The sequence below is a fragment of the Hemiscyllium ocellatum genome, chromosome 6 (genome assembly GCF_020745735.1).
Source record: "Hemiscyllium ocellatum isolate sHemOce1 chromosome 6, sHemOce1.pat.X.cur, whole genome shotgun sequence".
Lineage (NCBI taxonomy): Eukaryota > Metazoa > Chordata > Chondrichthyes > Orectolobiformes > Hemiscylliidae > Hemiscyllium > Hemiscyllium ocellatum.
The window spans coordinates 49,953,853-49,971,151 of NC_083406.1; the positions used below are offsets into that span (position 1 = coordinate 49,953,853).

The 17,299-nt window shown below is 39.8% G+C and overlaps 1 protein-coding gene across 1 annotated transcript in view; it reads left to right on the top strand.

Annotated features, from left to right (window-relative positions):
• cep295 (centrosomal protein 295) overlaps window positions 1-17,299 on the top strand; it is a 188,566-nt gene that overhangs the window by 140,329 nt on the left and 30,938 nt on the right. The window contains exons 24-25 of the mRNA XM_060826944.1: window positions 3,816-4,474; window positions 16,110-16,256. Of these exons, the coding sequence (XP_060682927.1) occupies window positions 3,816-4,474; window positions 16,110-16,256 (806 nt within the window). The remainder of the gene's footprint in view (window positions 1-3,815; window positions 4,475-16,109; window positions 16,257-17,299) is intronic.

Consider the following 17,299-nt stretch of genomic DNA (forward strand, 5'->3'; position numbering starts at 1 on the left):
ACTCTAAACCTCTCATGGTGAAGGCCAACCTACCATTTGCCTTCTTTACCGCCTGTTGCACCTGCATGTTTACCTTCAGCAACTGTTGCATAAGGACACCCAGGTCCTGCTGTACACTCCCCTTTCCCAGTTTCCAGCTTTTCAGGTAGTAATATCCCTCCTTGTTTTTGCTTTCAAAGTGAATAACCTCCAGTTATGTGAATATTTATCCAAATTATACTGCATCTGCCATTGTTGACCATTTTATCCACTTGTTGACCATTTTCTGTCATATTCAATTGAGTTTGAAATGATGATATCAAAGTTTTAAGATTATGACCTCATGAATGATGTGTGATCTTCCCCTGACAGAAGGTATAAATCTGTATCCTTCATGTTTCCTTTCTATTGCTGTCCTGTGCCCCTGTAACCTTTCAGCCCCACTCTAATATTATTAATGTTCCCAATTTACCTTGATGCCATGGCATTCCAAATTGCCACACCCCTTTTGACTAAAACTTCTCTTTGTGCTTTTCACTATCCCAGGGTGATTCCAAATGGATGGTAATTAGCCCCATTAATGCCAAATTCCTAGCACTGGTCATGGCCCACTTCTGCAAACTGTCTTGTGACAAAGATGTGCCCAGCACCTAGACTACTATTGCCACATACCCTGACTGATGTATAATCCCTCGACCGGTTGCGCTTGACCTGTAGGATTGATTGTGGCCTGATAGAACCAAGCAACTGACTGATTCTGGTCGACTTCCTGGACTGAGATTTGATCAGTTGCTTGATTTGAGTGGCACCCCCTGAGGACCATAGTCCCACTTCATTCCACATGACCGTTAATTCAAAGCCCACAAGTTGTTTGTGCCACACACTACTGGCACATTCTGTAGGTGTGACATTGACATAGCATGGTGCTGTACAGCAACATGTCTACCCTCCTAAATGTTCAGAGCTCTGAACTGTGACAAACTATCTGCTTCTCCCTCCTGGCTAAAACCTAATGCAAGCCAGAGGCTAGCAGCTGCAAGTCAAGTGGCTACAAAGTGTGAGCATGTGAAGAAAGTAAGCTAAAAGTATATGATATGTGTATATCACTGCATGCACAATGACCTGGCTGGACCATGCAGATTGTGTCCCTGTGAGCTTCAAAATGAAATCTTGAAGGGCTGAAATGATGAGTGTTGGTGTAAAAGCAGCTATGATGATGTGTAGCTGGTTAAATGGCGATATCTAATTAAATAGAGTAGGATGATGTCCATGAAGTTTGGTTGGTTAAGAGTTGCCAGATGCCTGGAGAAACAAGTGACAAACTAATGCTAAGGCAGTTGCTCGGATTATGTTTGGAATTTGTACTATGTAGCTTTTTGAGGAAGGAAATAAGAAATGGGAACTGAGTAGAAATGGGGTAGGATTATCTAATAATGAAATGCAAATACTTCTGAATAAGGTTATTGCTGTAAATTAACATGACAAGATTCAGAACTAGGCCATTTTAAACCTAATGGGAAGCACCAGAAGTTCCTTTCTCAATGTTAGGAACCTTTTTTTTTTCATTTTCATTCTATTTTCCTAATGTTGTTTTAGTTACTCGTGCTGCATCAGGCAATGACAAATTTCACTTGTTATTTGATATTGACGAATTTGACAATGTCTTCATTAAAACTATGAATATTTTACAAAGTTTTAGTATTATAAAGAACAGTAAACACAGGAACAGGCTCTTTGGCCCATGTCACTTCTCTAAACTAAAAAAACTTTTAGTCTCTACATGGTTCATATCCCTCTGTTCCCAGCTTGTTTGTGTATCTGTCAAAAAGCCTCTTGAACATTGCAGTTGTATCTCTGTCTACCACCTCGTCATCCTCTGTGTTTTTAAAAAAAAACTTAGCTCTCACATCTTGTTTAAACTTTGTCCCTTTTACCTTAAACCTATATCCCATACTAATTTACAGTTCTACTCTGTGGAAGACAAAACTCCACCTATCCATTCTATCCATGTCTTTCCTAATTTTCTAAGTTTGTCCAGTCGCTCCTCACAACTAATACCCTCCAAATCTTGGAACAACCTGAAACTATTTCTGTACACTCTTCCAAAGCCTTCATAGCCTTCTGATAGTCTGGTAATCTGAACTATACACAATATTCCAAATGTGGTCTAACTAAAGTTGTATGCAGCTGCTGCATGACAAGCCAATTTTTATACTCTGTGCCTTGACCAATGAAAGCAAGTATGACGTACACCTTCTTGATACATTTGTGTTGCCATTCTCAAGGAACTGTGGACCTTTTTAGGCCTAGATCCCTACCTATATTAATGTTTCTAAGGGTTCTGCCATTTATTCTATATCCCTCCTGTATTAGACCTTCCAAATGTATCACTTTGCATTTTTATGAAGTAATTTCAATCTGCCATTTCTCCACCCAAATCTCCACACTATCTATCTCCTGGTGTGTCCTCTGGAAATTCTTCACATAATCCACAGTTCCCCCTATTTTTGAGTCATCTGCAAACTTACTCATCACACTATGTATAAAAATGACTTGGAGGGGAATGTAATAAAGTATAAACAACAGGGGTCTCAGCACTGCTCCTTGTGGAGCACCACTGATCACAGATTTCCAGTCACAGTTACTGTCTTCTCTGACCAAGCCAGTTCTGTCTCCATCTTGCCAGCTCACCATGGATCCCATGTGTCTTCTCTTTCTGTATCAGCTTGCCATGAGGAACATTATCAAAGGTTTAGCTAAAGTCTATGTAGACAACATCCATTGTCCTGCCCTCATCATTCTTTTTTTGTCACTTCCTGAAGAACTCAAACAAGTTTGTGCAACATGACCTTTCCAATACAAAGCTATGCTGCCTCTTTTTCTATAAAATAAAAGTAAGTAAACTCTGTCCCTAAAAATCTACTCCTGTACTTTCCTTACCACTGAAGTAAAGCCCACCCTTCTATTATTTGGCAGATTACCTCTGTGACCCTTCTTAAACAAAACCAATGGCTATGATCCAGTCATCTGGGGCCTCTCCTGTGGCTACAGAGAATTCAAAGATTTTGTACAAGGCCCAACAATCTCTTCTCTCAGTATTCCAGGATAAATTCCAACAAGTGCTAGGGACTTGTCTACCTTAATGCTTTTCAAAACACTCCTTTTATATATCGCCAGGCCCTGGACTATCAATGTGCCCCTCTCTGGACTCATCAGCTGCCACTTCTTTCTTTGTGAATGCAAAGTATTCATTAAGAACCTCATCCAGCTCTACATATAAATCCTATGTTTTGTCTTTTGAATGGCCTTTGCCTGGTTACTGTCTTGCATCTTTAGTTAGGTATAAAATGCCTTGGGATTTTTCTGTCGAGAAAGGATATTTCATGGCTCCTTTTTAACTCCTGGTTAAGTTCTTTCCTGTTTTCTTTTATGTTCTTGTTGGTCTTCAGTTAGCTAAGTATGCCTCCTTTTTTCTCTTTGACTAAGATCACAGCTTCTCTTGTCATGCTGTTTGCGAATTGTAATCAATTGGTGTGTCATTTTTCTCCTTGTGTAATGGGGTTCATATTGAAATTCGGTACACTCAAATCTGTATTCCATACACCTGTCTAGAAAAAAAATGTCTAAATTGACTGGTTATAACTAACATTAAAGTGTTTAATTGAATCATTTCATAAATCAAATTAGCATAAATTATCATCTCGTTTCAGTAGACAAAATAAGTACTTAGAACAATAAGCAAACTAATATGTACACTGATGTATAGTAAAGAATCCAGTCTCTTTTGTAAATGTGCCATGCATTAGGTGACTAAAGCTGATCCTTTTTTTCTCTAGAAAATGGTAGGTTGAACACTTTTCAACCACTTCAACTGGAAATTAGTTCAAGCAAATACAGTTTGGACACTGATGGTTCCAGTGGAAATGTAATGTGCAACAGATATTCAGAGCAAGGATTTAATAACTGTGCCTCTTCAATAAACTCACTATGTTTTCCTCCATTGGATCTTATAAGACGAGAAACTGTAGCTGCTGCTTCACAGACACTTGAATCCATAGACCAGTCAACTTGTTCCGAAAATATTCAGGAGCACTTTGGCTCATTCTCCCAGCTAAATGTAACATGGAGTTCAGAAAATGATCACAACTGTGACATTCCTAATCAAAATGGAAAACATCTGGAGAATTGTGAAAGCGTAACTTCACATGCCATCACTTTTACTGAGAATATAAAATCCAAAAAGGTAAATGAAGTGAGTACTTTGAATGGTCAAACTACTGAACTTTCTAAGCTAATATCAGTAAGGAAAAGGAATTGCACTGGAAGTGAAGTGCTGTGTGTTTCAGAGCAGAATCACATGGCGCAATCTGGGCTGTTACCTTGTGGAAGAACTGAAACTGCTGCCAAACCTGAGTCTAAGACTGAACAGGATCAGCATCCGTCATCAAACCTTGCATCAAAAGTTTGCACTTTGCATAGTATTATACCAGCGAGGGTATGTGTATTATGTATATATTTTGTTCAAAAATAACAGATGCGCACGAACAAAGAGTTGATTTGAACTGATTCCGTTACATTAGCCATTTGTTTAGTTTATTATAGCAAATTGGTGTTTTTGTGGTTAAAAAATTCAAGGTTAATTGATATTTCTTTGGGAGGAATTGGCATGTTTATATTTCTCTTCCCACGTTTATTTTAATTTGTCACATGGGCAAAGTATCAAATTACAGCAAAGATTCCACCCCATCCTTTTCTCTTGTGTCTCTCTATTCCTGTTTCACAGATTATTTTGTGTTTCCACGACCAGTTATCATTAGCCCACATCTCTGGATGTTTTGGTCATTGGATTGTTAGAGAAATGAAAATTTACCTTTAACTCCTGGCTAATAAAAGGAGCAGCTTTCTAAAATTAAGTGACCAATACTGTGCATAGTACTCCAGATTTGGTCTCACCAATGCCCTATATAACCGGAAGCTTAAGCTCCCTCCTTTTGAAAGAGAAACAAAGTGCTGGAGGAATGTAGTAGGTCTGGAAGCAGTTGTGAAGCAAAGTAGAATTGATGTCTTGAATTTGATATGACTTCAGAACAGAAAGGGGAAGTGGTAGTTCTACACTGTTGTAAACAAAAGATGAAGGTGTGGAAACAAGTGAAACACGTGGTTATGGTCATTAGGGCAAAAGACCCATAGAGATGCTAATCGTAGTAGAGGAGCTATATCGATGAAAATTAGATTTCCTAATTGCTTGATGTATGTGCACACGAACCTTCATTGATTCAAGCACTACAACACCTACAGCTCTCTGTATATCAGAGTTCTGCCATTTTCACCATTTAGATAATATGCTTCATAGAGTCGTACAGCACGGAAACAGAATGTTGGGTACAGCCAGTCCTTGCCATAAGTAATCTAAAACTAAACTAATCGCAACTGCCTGTACCTAGCCTAAGCCCCTCCAAATCTTTACTGTTCCTATATCTATTCAAAAGACATAGAGTTATAGAGATGTACAGCATGGAAACAGACCCTTTGGTCCAACCTGTCCATGCCAACCAGATATCCCAACCCAATCTAGTCCCACCTGCCAGCACCCGGCTCATTTTCCTCCAAACCTTTCCTATTCATAAACCAATCCAAATGCCTCTTAAATATTGCAATTGTACCAGCCTCCACCACTTCCTCTGGCAGCTCATTCCATACATGTACCACCCTCTGCGTGAAAAAATTGCTGATGTGGTCCCTTTTATATCTTTCCCCTCTCACCCTAAACCTCTAGTTCTGCAATCCCCGACCCCAGGGAAAAGACTTTGCCAATTTATCCAATCCATGCGTCTCATGATTTTATAAACCTCTATAAAGTCACCCCCCTCCAGGGAAAACAGCCCCCAGCCTGTTCAGCCTCTCCCCATAGCTCCAATCCTCCAACCCTGGCAACATCCTTGTAAATCTTTTCTGAACCCTTTCAAGTTTCCCAACATCTTTCCAATAGGAAGGAGACCAGAATTGCATGCAATATTCCAACAGTGGCCTAACCAATGTCCTGTACAGCTACAACATGACCTCCCAACTCCTGTACTCAATACTCTGGCCAATAAAAGAAAGCATACCAAACGCTGCTTTCACAATCCTATCTACCTGTGACTTCACTTTCAAGGAGTTATGAACCTGCACTCTAAGGTCTCTTTGTTCAGCAACACTCCCAAGGTCCTTACCATTAAGTGTATAAGTCCTGCTAAGATTTGCTTTCCCAAAATGCAGCACCTCGCATTTATTTGAATTAAACTCCATCTGCCACTTTCCAGCCCTTGGCCCATCTGATCAAGATTTCATTGTAATCTGAGGTAACCTTCTTCGCTGTCCACTATAATCTCCAATTTTGGTGTCATCTGCAAGCTTACTAACTATACCTCTTATGCTCGCGTCCAAATCATTTGTGTAAATGACAAAACGTAGTGGACCCAGCACCCATTCTTGTGGCAGTACACTGGTCGTAGGCCTCCAGTCTGAAAAACAACCCTCTACCATTACCCTCTCTCTTCTACCTTTTGAGCCAGTTTTGTATTCAAATGGCTAGCTCTCCCTGTATTCCGTGAAATATAACCTTGCTAACCAGTCTCCCATGGGGAACCTTGTTGAACGCCTTACTGAAGTCCATATAGATCATATCTACCGCTCTGCCCTCCTCCATCATCTTTGTTACTTCAAAAAACTCAATCATGTTTGTGAGACAGGATTTCTCACGCATAAAGACATGTTGACTATCCCTAATCAGTCCTTGCCTTTCCAAATACATATACGTCCTGTCCCTTAGGATTCCCTCCAAGAACTTGCCCACCACCGACATCAGGCTCATTGGTGTATAGTTCCCTAGCTTGTCTTAGAGTGATACTACGTTAGCCAACCTCCAGTCTTCTGGCACCTCACCTGTAACTATCAATGATACAAATATCTCAGTAAAAGGCCCAGCAATCACTTCTTTAGTTTCCCGCAGAGTTCTTGGGTACACCTGATCAGGTCCTGGGGATTTATCCACCCTTTATCTTTCAAAACATCAGCACTTCCTCCTCTGTGTAATCTGGACATTTTGCAAGGTGTCATCAAATATTTCCCTACATTCTATATCTTCCATATCCTTTTCCACAGTAAATACTGATGAGGAATACTCATTTAGTATCTTCCCCCATTTTCTGAGGCTCCACACAAAGGCTGCCTTGCTGATCTTTGACGGATCCTATTCTCTCCCTAGCTACCCTTTTGTCCTTAATGTATTTGTAAAAACCTTTTGGATTTTCCTTAATTCTATTTGCCAAAGCTATCTCATGTCCCCTTTTTGCCCTCCTGATTTCCCTCTCAAGTCTTTTAAACATTTGTAATTATACTCGCATCCTCCACTTCCTCAAGAAGTTCATTCCACACAAGGACCACCCTCTGTATAAACATCTATCCTCGGGAAAAGACAACTACCATTAAATCTATCAATAAGCTTCTATCCGATCGCCCCTCAACCTCCTATGCTCCATTAAAACAAACATCCCAGCCTATCCAGCCTTTCTTTATAACTCAAACCTTCCATACCTGGCAACATCCTGGTAAATCTTTTCTGAACCCCCTCCAGTTTGATAGTATCCTTTTTTTATATTTGGGTGATTAGAACTGGACTCAGTATTCCAGTGTAGGCCTCAGCAATGTCCTGTACAATCTCAAAATGAATTCCCAACTCCTACTCAAAGGACTGAGCAATGAAAGCAAGCGTGCCAAATGCCTTTTTAACCCCCCCCCCACCTCCACATCTATATGTGACGCAAACTTCAAATAATTATGTAAATGAACACCTATGTCTCTGTTCTACAATGCTACCCAAGGCCCTACCATTAATGATATAATCCCTACCCTTGTTTGTTGTACCAAAATGCAATATCTCGCATTATCCAGGTTAAACTCCATCTGACATTTTTCAGCCCATTGATCCATTTGATCAAGATCACTTCGTAATCTCAGAAAAACTTCTTTATGTCTACTCAGCCACTAATTTTGGTGTCATCCACAAACGTACTGTCGATATCTTCTATATTCTGATATTCAAATCATTTATATAAATGCCAACCAAAAAAACTTATTTTCATCTTTATTGTTCCCGTCAATCGGAAAATTGCACATTTTTTTCACATAATACTCAATTTGCCTGATCTTTGTTCACTCAATTTATCTTTCAATATCAGATTCAACCTCCTTGTGTTCTCTTCACAACTTTTCAACACATTTGGGTGGTCAGCAAATTTGCAACTATACATCCATCCCTCTGTCATTCTCATGTAAATTATAAATAATTAAGACCCCAGCAATGATCTCTGTAGCGTACCACCTGTTATATCTTGCTAACCTCAAAAACACATGTTATGCCTACACTCAGTTGCTTGTTAGTCAGCCAATCTTCCGTCTATGCCAACAAGTTACATCATAAACTATTCTGCACTAATGTTTGATTTGGCTCTTTATCAAATGCCTTCTGGAAAATTCCTCAAAGAATTCCAATAATTATTATTTTCCTTTCAAAAACCCATATTAACTCTGCCTGATTACGTTGAACTCACCCAAGTGCCCTGCTACAATTTCTTTGATAATAGCTTTTTGAATAGTTTGGGCAGCACGGTGGCACAGTGGTTAGCACTGCTGCCTCACAGTGCCAGAGACCCGGGTTCAATTCCCACCTCGGGTGACTGTGTGGAGTTTGCACATTCTCTCTATGTCTGCGTGGGTTTCCTCCCACAGTCCAAAAATGTGCAGGTTAGGTGAATTGGCAATGCTAAATTGCCCGTAGAGTTAGGTGAAGGAGTAAATGTCGGGGAATGGGTCTGGGTGGGTTGCGCTTTGGCGGGTTAGTGTGGGCTTGCTGGGCCGAAGGGCCTGTTTCCACACTAAGTAATCTAATCTAATCTAGTTTTAGCATTTTCCTGGTGTCAAATATTAAGCTAACTGACCATTAGTTTCTTGCTTTCTTTCTGTCTCTTCCTTTTTTTGAATAACCTCTATCTTCCAATTGAATGGGACATTCTGCAAATCAACGGAACTTGGGAAAAAATAAAATTGCATTAGCTAACCACTTTCTTTTAAGACTCTCCAATGATGTCCATCGGAACCCAAGCACTTGTCAGCCTCAGCTCCAACTCTGTCCTGCTTCTCTGGTGATTTGTGATTTTTCGTGTGTTAGCCCCTTTGTTCCATTCCCTAATTTATCATTTCATGTGGGATGTGACTTGTAACCTCTATAGTGAAGACCAATGAAATAAGCCTGTTTAATTTGACTGCTGTCTTGTTTTCCATTATTATTTTTCCAGGCTTACTTAGGATAAACACTCATATTCTTAAGTCTGGTCTTTTGTCATTGTTTATAGAAACTGTTATGCTTATTTCAGCCTTGCTTTCCCTTGTATTGTACTGTAATTTTTCCCTTTTTTTTACTGATCCTTCTTTGGTTTAGTGTCCAATCATTTAACTTACCACTTTACACAATTATATACTTTCAGTGTAAGATTATTATTATCGTTTCAGTTAAGGATAGTTGGTGAGGCTGACTCTTGGAATTTTTCTTACTCTTTAGAATGTACCTATTCCAAGTATTCTGAAATGACTTATTCTTTAACCTAACTTACTAAATCACTTCAGCCAGCTCTATTTTTATGCTGTCATAATTATCCTCGTTTATAAAGAATTTTTTGCACACACTGATGCAAACTGTGTAAGATTTGAAAGTTTTATGGTCACAGCCTTTCCTGTAAAATCCTGAATTAATCCTATCTCATTCACAATACTAAGACAAGTACTGTATAGCCTACAGTTTGCCAGAAAATTCTTGCAAACATTCCATGAACTCTGAGTGGGGGTATATTTGGGGAAATCCGAAGGGCAAAATGGGGACGTGAGATAGCTTTGGCAAATAAGGTTAATGATAGAGGTTTGTAAAATCATGACCAGCTTGATTTTCCTATTTATTTACCCTAACATGGATAGGGCAAATAGGCATACCCTATCATGGATAGTTCAAAACTGGAGGGTATAGGTTCAAGGTGAGAGAGGCAAGATTTAAAAGGAACCAAAGGGGCACAGTTTGCAGTCAGAGTGGTACATGTATAGAGTGAGCTGCCAGAAGAAGTGGTGGAGGCTGGTATGATTGCAACATTTAAAAAACATTTGGATGGGTATATGAATAGAAAGGGTTTAAGAGGGATGTAGGCCAAGTACTGGCAGATGGGACTTGATTAATTTATGATGTCTGGTCAGCATGCATGAGTTGGACCGAAGGGTCTGTGTCCGTGCTGTACATCTCCTGATTCTGAGAATCCTAAGAAATTCTACAAGTACTTTAGAGGCAAAGAGTAATTGTGGAGAGAATAGGGCCTCTTAAAGATCAACAAGGCTGCCTATGAGTTGAACCGCAGGATATAGGTGAGATAGTAAATGAATATTTTGTTTCAGTATTTACTGGAGAAAGACTTGGAAGCGAGGATACTCTGAAGTAAATAGTGATATCCTGAAAAGTGTCCACGTTCAAGAGGTGGTGGTGCTGGAGGTCTTAACTGCATTAAGATTGGTATATCCCTGGGACCTGATCAAGTATAGAATCCCTATACTTTAGAAGCAGGCCATTCAGCCCAACAAGTCCAGACTGACTGTCTGAAGAACATCTCGCCCAGACTCACCTCCCTACCTTATCATCTTGCATTAACCATTGCTTGCACCTACCGTACAGTTTTGGATGCTATGAGCAATTTGGTATAGCCAGTCCACCTAAGCAGTACATCTTTGGCCTGTGGGAGGAAACCCATGCAGACATGTGGAGAAAGTGCAAACTCCACATTTTGCCCAAAGGTGAAATCCAACCTAGGTTCTTGGTGTGGTGAGGCAGTAGACAACGAGGTGCAGGAGTAGGCCATTTGGCCCTTCGAGCCAGCACCACCATTCATTATGATCATGGCTGATCATCCACAATCAGTATCCAGCTCCTGCCTTATCCCCATAACTCTTGATTCCACTATCTTTAAGTGCTCTATCCATCTTTTTCTTGAAAGTATCCAGCACCTTGGCCTCCACTGCCTTCTGGGGCAAAGGATTCCATATATGCACCACTATCTGAGTGAAGAAGTTTCTCCTCAACTCTGTTCTAAATGGCCTACCCCATATTTTTAAACTGCGTCCTCTAGTTCTAGACTCATCCATCAGCAGAACCATGCTTCCTGCCTCCAGAGTGTCCAATAATCTTATGTCTCAATCAGATCCCCTCTCAACCTTCTAAACTGAAGTGTATATATGTTCCAATCTTTCAACATATGATAGTCCCATCATTCCGGGAATTGACCTCATGCACTCCCTCAATAGCCAGAATGTCCTTCCTCAAATTTGGAATCCAAAACTGTACACGCTACTTCAGGTGTGGTCTCATCAGGGCCCTGCACAGTTGCAGAAGGACCTCTTTGCTATACTCAATTCCTCTTGTTATGAAGGCCAGCATGTCATTAGTTTTCTTCACTGCCTGCTGTACCTACGTGCTTGCTTTCATTGACTGATGTACAAGAACATCTAGATCTCGTTGTATTTCCCCTTTATTTAACTTGATTCCTTTTAGATAATAATCTGCCTTGCGGTTCTTGCCACCAAAGTGAATAACCACACATTTATTCACATTAAACTGCATCTGCCATGCATCCATCCACTCAGCAGCCTGTCCAAGTCACCCTGTATTTTCATAACATCATCCTCACATTTCACCCTGCCACCCAGCTTTGTGTCATCAGCAAATTTGCTAATGTTACTTTTAATACCTTCATCTATATCATTGGTGTACGTTGTAAACAGCTGCAGTCCCAGCACTGAACCTTGTGGAAGCTCTGTGATCACCACCTGTCATTCTTTGCTTCCTGTCAGTCAGCCAATTTTCAATCCACATCAGTGTTTGTCCCCAATACCATCTGCCCTAATTTTGCTTAGTCATCTTCTATGTGGGATTTTATCAAAGACTTTCTGAAAGTCCAGGTACATTACATCCACTGGCTCTCCCTTTGTCCATTTCATAGTTACATCCTCAAAAAAAAATCCAGAAGATTAGTCAAGCACGATTTCCCCTTCTTAAATTCATGCGGACTCTGACCAATCCTGTTACTGCTATCCAAATGAGTCGTAATTTCATTTTTTATATTTGACTCCAGCATCTTTCCCACCACTGACGTCAGGCTAACCGGTCTATAATTCCCTGTTTTCTCTTTCCCTCCCTTCTTGAAAATTGGGGCAACATTAGCCACCCTCCAATCCGCAGGAACCGATCCTGAATCGATAGAACATTGGAACATGATCACCAGTGCATCCATGATTTCTAGAGCCACTTCCTTAACTACCCTGGGATGCAGACCATCCGGTTCCGGGGACTTAAGAGCCCTCAAACCTAATCGTCTTTCCAACACCATTTCCTGCCCAATATAAATTCCCTTCAGTTCATCCAATACCCTAAGTCCTTCAGCCACTATTACATCTCGGAGATTGCTTGTGTCTTCCCCAATGAAGACCAATCCAAAGTACCTATTCAACTTTTCTGCCATTTCTTTGTTGCCCATAATAAATTCACCCGTTTCTGTCTTCCAGGGCTGAAGTCTTTTAGTCTTAACCATTTTTTTTTTTACTTGTCACACACCTAAAAAGGCTTTTACTATCCTCTTTTATATTTTTGGCCAGTTTGCCTTCGTACCTCTTTTTTTTTTCTCCGCGTATTGCATTTTTAGTTATCTTCTGTTGCTCTTTAAAAGTTTCCCAATCCTCAGCTTCCCGCTCATCTTTGCTATGTTATACTTCTCCTTTATCTTTATGCAGTCCTTAACTTCCCTCGTCAGCCACGGCCGCTTCTGCCTCCCTTTAGGATCTTTTACCTTCTGCATTATATCGAGAAATACCTGCCATTGTCGTTCCACTGCCATCCGTGCTAGGGTATTGAACCATTGAACTTTGGTCAGTTCCTCCTCCATCGCTCCATAGTTCCCTTTGATTCATCTGCAATACTGACACTTCCAATTTTTCCTTCTCCCTCTCAAATTGCAGATTAAAACTTATCATATTATGGTTACTATCTCCTAATGGCTCCTTTACTTCGAGTTCCCTGGTCAAATCTGGTTCGTTGCACAACACCAGATCTGGAATTGCCTTCTCTCTGGTAGGCTCCAGTACAAGCTGTTCTAAGAATCCAACTCTGAGGCACTCCACAAACTCCCTTTCTTGGGGTCCAGTACCATCCTGATTCTCCCAGTCTACCTGCATGTTGAAATCCTCTATAACAACTGTAGTTACTATGCCAGTTTCAACTCCTTATTCAACTTACATTCTACATCCAGACTACTGTTTGGGGCCTTTAGATAACTCCCATGAGGGTCTTTTACTCATAGAATTTCTCAGCTTTATCCATACTGACTCTACGTATCCTGATTCTATATCCCCCCTCACAAGTGACTGAATATCATTCTTCACCACCAGGGCCACCCTACCCCCTCTGCCTGTCAGTCTGTTCCTTTGATATCATGTATAGCCTTGAATATTCATTTTCCAAGTCCTGCTCACTTGAGGCCACATCTCAGTTATCCCCACAACATTGTACCTGCCGATTTCCAACTGAGCCTCGAGCTCATCCATCTTATTTCTTATGCTTTGTGCATTCATATATAATATTCTTAATTTGTTACTCCCCTCAACCTTCCTATCAATCCCTATTTCACTTGACCATACTGTATGATCCCTCCTAGAGTTTTCTGCTCCATTCAATCTGTTGTCTGTCTTAACTTTGCTAATTCTCACTTACTCTTTAACTTCCTTCTTAAATTTCCAGTCTGTTCCCACTGCTAACCACTGAACCACCATGCCACCCTATCCCAGAATATTGAGAGAAACTAGGGAAGAGATTGTGGGGTCTCTTGCCATAGGTGAACTGATGGAAAAGTGGATGATGGCTAATATTGGGCCATTGTTTAAGAAACGCTGAAAGGAAAAGCCTAGGAACTAAAGACTAACAAGTCTGTTGTGAGTTGTGGGTGCGTTGTTGGAGGGGGTGCTGAGAGATAGGATTTACGTGCATTTGGAAAGGCAAGGACTGTTCAGGAATAGTCAGCATGGCTTTGTGCATGGGAAGTTGTCTCACAACTTTATTGAGTTTTTTGATGAGGTTACTATGTCGATGAAGGCAGAATGGTAGACATTGTCTACATGGAGCTTAGCAAGGCCTTTGACAAAGTCCTACATGATAGATTGGTTGGTCAGGTTAGAACATGTGGGATCCAGGAAGAGATACAAAATTGGCTTGATGGGAAAAGACAGAGGGTGGTGATTGAGGGTTGTTATTTGGACTGGAGGCCACAAGGATTGGTTCTGAGTCCATTGCTTTTTGTGATTTATATCAAGTGGTCAGTTTGTGGATGACACCAAAATTGGTGGCAGAGTGGACTGTGAAGAAGGTTATCTGAGAGAACAGTGGGATCTTGATCAGAAATGCGAACGGGCAGATGACGTTTACTTTTGATAAATGTGAGGTGTTGCCTTTTGGTAAGGCAAACCAGGGCAAGACTTGTAGCATTAACTGTAGAGCACTGGAAAGTGTTGTTGAACAGAGATTGATGAGGCCATTTCTCAATTCAGTTCCCTTTCCAATCTTCCTGTAGCTTTGTCCCTAAGTGCTTCCTGATCATACTTAGTTATTTTAAACATTTTACTTGCTGAAAAAGACAGCTATCGTCGTTAAAAGGAAGGTGTATTGGCCTCCAGTTCTGGTCATGCACTGAGTAGACTCCTACCCAATTTCTTACGATGCAGGCATCCAGGACATATCTGACTATAAAAGTGTCCATTAGTAGAGAGTCTTTTATTTTGTGGTAACCAGAAGATCTGGGCCATTGTACATTCAATGTGTTTGTCAGTTTATCATATTCTGTGCTGTGGGCTTATGGCCATGAAGAACTGAATCAATGCTGCCAAACTTAGTCTTACCAGCAAAGAGGTACCTTTAATATCATTGTACTAGGTAGGAGATGAAACCAGGTCACCAATATTTTTAAAACCCTGTAAACTCGCTGAATTGCTCTATCAAATTTGAAAATCAGATTTTTCTCTCCAATCTGAGATGATTGTTTGTTTCAGCTTTTATGTTAGCTGTGTTAATTTAAAGCAAATTGACTTGTAACATTAATGCTGATGTTTGGTATGCTGCCTGACCTGCTGTGCTTTTCCAGCACCCCACTTTTTTACTCTGATCTCCACCATCTGCAGTCCTTACTTTCTTCTAGTTCTTATTTGGCAAGACAGTTGAAAGGCAGCTGAAGTTGTCAACAGGCTAGCCATTAACTCAGCTTGAGGGTTTGAATGGTTCTGTTTCTATACTATAAATTCCTGCTGACCAAGATTCAAAATAAATCCTAAGTAGTCCACAAGAAAGTCAGGGCTGAGGCCTGCAAACAATTCAAGAAAGGTCCCTCCAATCCAGTGCTGGACAATTATAAAATTATAGGCTTGACAAACACTGCTGCTTGGCCTGCTATCTGCACTGCCTTTCGACACAAATGTTTCTTTGAATCAGTACTGTATGGAAACAGGCCCTTCGGCCCAACGAGTCCACACCGACCCTCTGAAGAGGATAATTACCAATAGGATAATTTCTTGGCCTCATATGTCTCTAACATTTCCTTCTTTTCTATTAGAAGTTGCTGAAACAAATAATGTTCCTCAGCCGTTCCTGAAAGTTTTATACTGAATTAAATGGACTACAATTCATGTCTCGCAAAATAGATTAAATGTAAAAGCTTTGAATGTTTGAACTGTTAAAAATTGCAGAGTTTGGCAAAGTAGGACTCATTGAGGATGTTTTTAATTGAAGAATTGTTAAATGTAAAGATTAAACACTCAACAATACTAATCTCCAGCAATGCTGTTTAGTCATTTTGAATACTGTTTAACTATCGAGAGGTTTTTGCAATGTTATTTTACTATAATATTAGGTAGCTGGAGCTTATGATGTTGAATGTACTTCAAGTTTATGAGCCATGTTCTTGAGCTTTCTCATCAATTTTTATGCTGCTGGGAATTGTAATAATCCATTTTGTAAATACTGTTAGGAAATTGAATCAAATATTGGGATTATGGAAGAACCTGAACTCCCCCAACTATCATTGAATGATTCAACTTTAGTAGATGAAGAACTAGGACAGACATCGCCAATAAAAAGCAATACAAGTCAAAATGAATTCCAAACATTTACTCAGGTAAGATATCAAATAAGTATATTCCTTCAGTTTCACGATCTAATTTACAAATGGCCTTTTATTTCCTACCAGCCGCATAAGGCACCTTAAACTTAACATTAATTGTTGTAAATAACTTTCAGACAGTTTTGTGTATGACACAGGTTTAATGTATCTTGGTTTTTTTTTATTCACATATTTGCAAGTGTGTAGTGAATGTGTCACCATGGGTTGTTCCTATGTCTACTTTGCATCACTTCTATTAGAATTCATTTCACAGCAACTAAGCTACTGCACAAAACAAAATATGAAGCTATTTTGCCAGTCCTATCTGGATGCTTATAATGACGTCGAAAGGACTGGCTATGGCGGCAACAAGCATAGTCAGTGGTTTTATTAATACTCTCTTGAAAAATTGATCTTTTAATGATTTAAATGAACATTTCTGATTTGGAATGAACACTGATTTTGAATAAATATTTCCCCTCCTAGGTCATCGGACAGTTATTTTATGTACATAGTCACTTGAACATACAGCATATTTTACAGACTAGTCATTAACTATCAGCTTAAGGAGCTTAGAAATGCTGATTTTTAAAATTTCCAAACTGTTTTTTAAACAACTAATGTTGTGACATTTTGAAGCTTTTTTAAGTGGGATCACCACTTTTAGAGGTTTGTCCATTTGGTTTTTCTTCTGCTTTGGAGCACGAGGGGTTGTATGTAATAACTTAAGTCTCTTCTGCTAGAATGAAGATGATTTGAGTAATTTCCCCTTTTATTGTTGGGAAATGTGTTTTCTAGATATTAAATTGAGGCTGAGGGCAGAATTGTTGTCACCGTAAGGATGTGAAAAATCATAAGTGAAAAGGAATATGTTGGGAGGTGTACTATCACATTGAACTTTGGGGGAAATATGTTGCAAAACAACTTGAATAATAAGAAGCCCTATATGGTACATTCCCTTTTTTAGATTTGAGAAGTTTAAAATATGAACTGGTAATTAATGCTGGATTTGTTGTTTTTAAGATTTGAATAGATATCTAGGCAATAATGGGAAGTTA